At 26.5% G+C, this 2,917-nt stretch overlaps 1 protein-coding gene across 1 annotated transcript in view; it reads left to right on the top strand.

Annotated features, from left to right (window-relative positions):
* Positions 1-418: 418 nt before the first annotated feature.
* Positions 419-2,917, top strand: part of HELRODRAFT_186418 (hypothetical protein) — a gene marked incomplete at its 3' end in the record, with an annotated part of 17,588 nt that continues 15,089 nt past the window's right edge. Inside the window, exon 1 of the mRNA XM_009021262.1 lies at positions 419-515. Coding sequence (XP_009019510.1) covers positions 492-515 — 24 coding nt within the window. The 5' untranslated portion in view covers positions 419-491. The remainder of the gene's footprint in view (positions 516-2,917) is intronic.

A 2,917-nucleotide genomic window follows, 5' to 3' on the forward strand; every position in this document is an offset into this window, starting at 1 on the left:
CTACATATATATATATATATATATATATATATATTGATATATATATATATATATATATATATATATATATATATTGATAGCGTTTTTGAAATCCTTTGAATTACCGCTTTATTAAATTTATCTTTAATAATATATATATATATATATATATATATATATATATATATATATATATATATATATATATGGGTTAATGATGTATAAATAAGGTTTTATGTATATATGGTTTAACTATTTTATTTTTATGTATATAAAATAATATAGAATAAATCCGAACCCATATGTTTGTAATAAAATAGTTTTATCATTTATATACATCAAATTTATTTTATTGTGACTCCATGGCTCTGAGCTGTTGTAACACTACAGCGGGCTATTAGATAGACCAGTTTATCATCCATCCATACATCGTTTGCTCTGGAGAAGATTATGAATAGCTATCTTTTCATTTTGTTTGCATTTGTCTGTTTAGTTTAAAATAACTCTGTATTATGACTTGGGGGACAGAATTGTGGGTGAGTTGATCTTCGTTTTGCTCTTTATTTTTTTTGTGCAATTCGTTTGTTTTTTAGTTGGTGTTTTCTCCCCACTTCTTAAATATTAATATATCAAAATTTGATTTATATATCAATCAAATCAATAAATATATTATATTAAAATCTAAATTCTAGTAATTTTTATTATTTCTAGATTTGAGATTTGCTTGCTTTTCTACTTCTCTTCCCTTCTGATTTCTATTTATTTTTTGTGCTATTTTATTATTTGACTTAGAAATTTGTATGTTTATTGTTTAAGTAAGTTTTTTAAGTAAATTATTCGCTTATTAATAATTATTAATTAATTGGAGATTGTTATTTAAAATGAATTAATATAATAATTATATAATTCATGATGAATAATTAATGATTAAAAATAAATGAATAAATAAATAAATGAATGAGTACATCAGCAACTACTGATTTTTACTGACTTTTTTATACAATAAGATAAGACATATGAAATTATTATTGAAATTCAATCATTAGATTAGTTTAGTAAAGTTAGCATGCCCATGTGCAACATACATCATATAATTATTTATAATATGACAAAGAAAGAGTTATAAAAACTGTCATCAGATAGATTTATATGTTAAATTGGAAATAAAGTAAACAAAAATGCATTTTAAAAAATACATAAAAAATTTCAATAATATATATTTTTTATTTTTTACTTAATAATTTTTAAGCAAAGTCTTTGATAAATTCAGATTCTTCTCTCCATTTTTGAAATTCTCTAGTTTTTGATACACTGAATAGCTTTAATTAAATTAAAATTACTAATTAATACAACCAGACTCTTAATACAACTGACTGACTAATTCATCACAGAGAGGAAATGTAACATTCCTTGTGCAAGGATGCTTTCACTAGATTAATTTATATCTCTAATCTGTTAACATTCATCTGTCTGTTGTTGTTGTTGTGGTTGTTGTTGTTGCTGCTGCTGCTAGTATTAATCATTGTGTCATTTTTATTGTTATTATTATTATTATTACTGTTGTTATTAGCTTTGTCTGGACATAATATCAGTGATGATATAGAAATAATTAATAAACCTTTAATAGGTTTTTTATTTTGATTATTAATTGTATTAAATAAATAATTAGTTTAATTGATTTTATTAAGTCAGTAATAGTTAATGCATAAGCTTAATTTTTGCTACATTATTCTTTTCTGTTTTTAAAAGTAAATTTTATTTTATCAGAAAATTAATGTAGAAATTGATGTATATATATATATATTTTATTGAAGTTTAATATATATATAATATATATATATATATATATATATAATGTGTGGGTATATAATATAAATGCTTAATCATCCTATTAAACATATTTTCTAAACAATTTAGTTATTCAATCAATGAATGCATGCATGCAAATTTTATAAACTAAACATAGAAAATATTGAATATCATATGAAGGATATTGTTTGTAACATGTTGTGGCTCACCATCATTTTTACAGAGAGTATGAAGATTATTGTGGTGTGAAAGATTATGAGTTTAAAAGCTGAAACACATTTCTGATCTTTTATATTTCACATGAATAAACCTGTTTAAAAAAAAACTTTAATTTAGAATCTAGTTGCTTGGAATAATTTTTGACAGCAAAAGTGAAAATTGATATAGATAATAACCTGACTCAATTTAATTTCGTTTAATAACTTTTACTGTTATGAATTTATGATGTAAAATGATCAAGGATTTCAATCAAGTAAGTGTCTTGAAAAAAATGAAAGATGGCCAAGTTTTTTGTGCAAAATATTGCTCACAATTATAATATTTTTTCTAATCAATATCTCTAACAAGTTTGGCACTCTTGGTTGAAAATGTTTTAACGTGGTTATGAGAATATGAGTATTGCATTTAAAGTTAAGAGATAATTGAATTCATTTTGTCTTTTCTTTTTAAGTTTTTTTCATCATTCACTGTCGACCCACCAAACAACAACACACGTTTAGACGGATTTTTCCCCAGATCGGGGGTTGCCGTTTGGCTACCTATGATGAAACCGAAATACCCCTCGACGCCATCCACATCTGTCACTCGTCTCAGTATCACGCAACCCCGCTTCCACCCTGTCCTTCTCCACCTGCTCTCTCCATCCCAATCGCAGACGACCCCTTCCTACCACTCCTTCAACCTCGAAGTCCAACGCTCGCCTAATCCCGACCCTTTCATCCCTTCTCAACACATGTCCATACCACCGCAATCTCGATCTCCTTATCAATGTCACAATGTCCTCATTCAGTCCCATCATTGACATCAGCTCTGTACTACTCCTCCTATCCTTCACTTTAACCCCACACATCATCCTCACCATAGCTCTTTCAGCCCTCTGCAGTACACTTTCCTCCTCTCTCCTCAACAC

This window comes from Helobdella robusta (assembly GCF_000326865.2).
Source record: "Helobdella robusta unplaced genomic scaffold HELROscaffold_3, whole genome shotgun sequence".
Lineage (NCBI taxonomy): Eukaryota > Metazoa > Annelida > Clitellata > Rhynchobdellida > Glossiphoniidae > Helobdella > Helobdella robusta.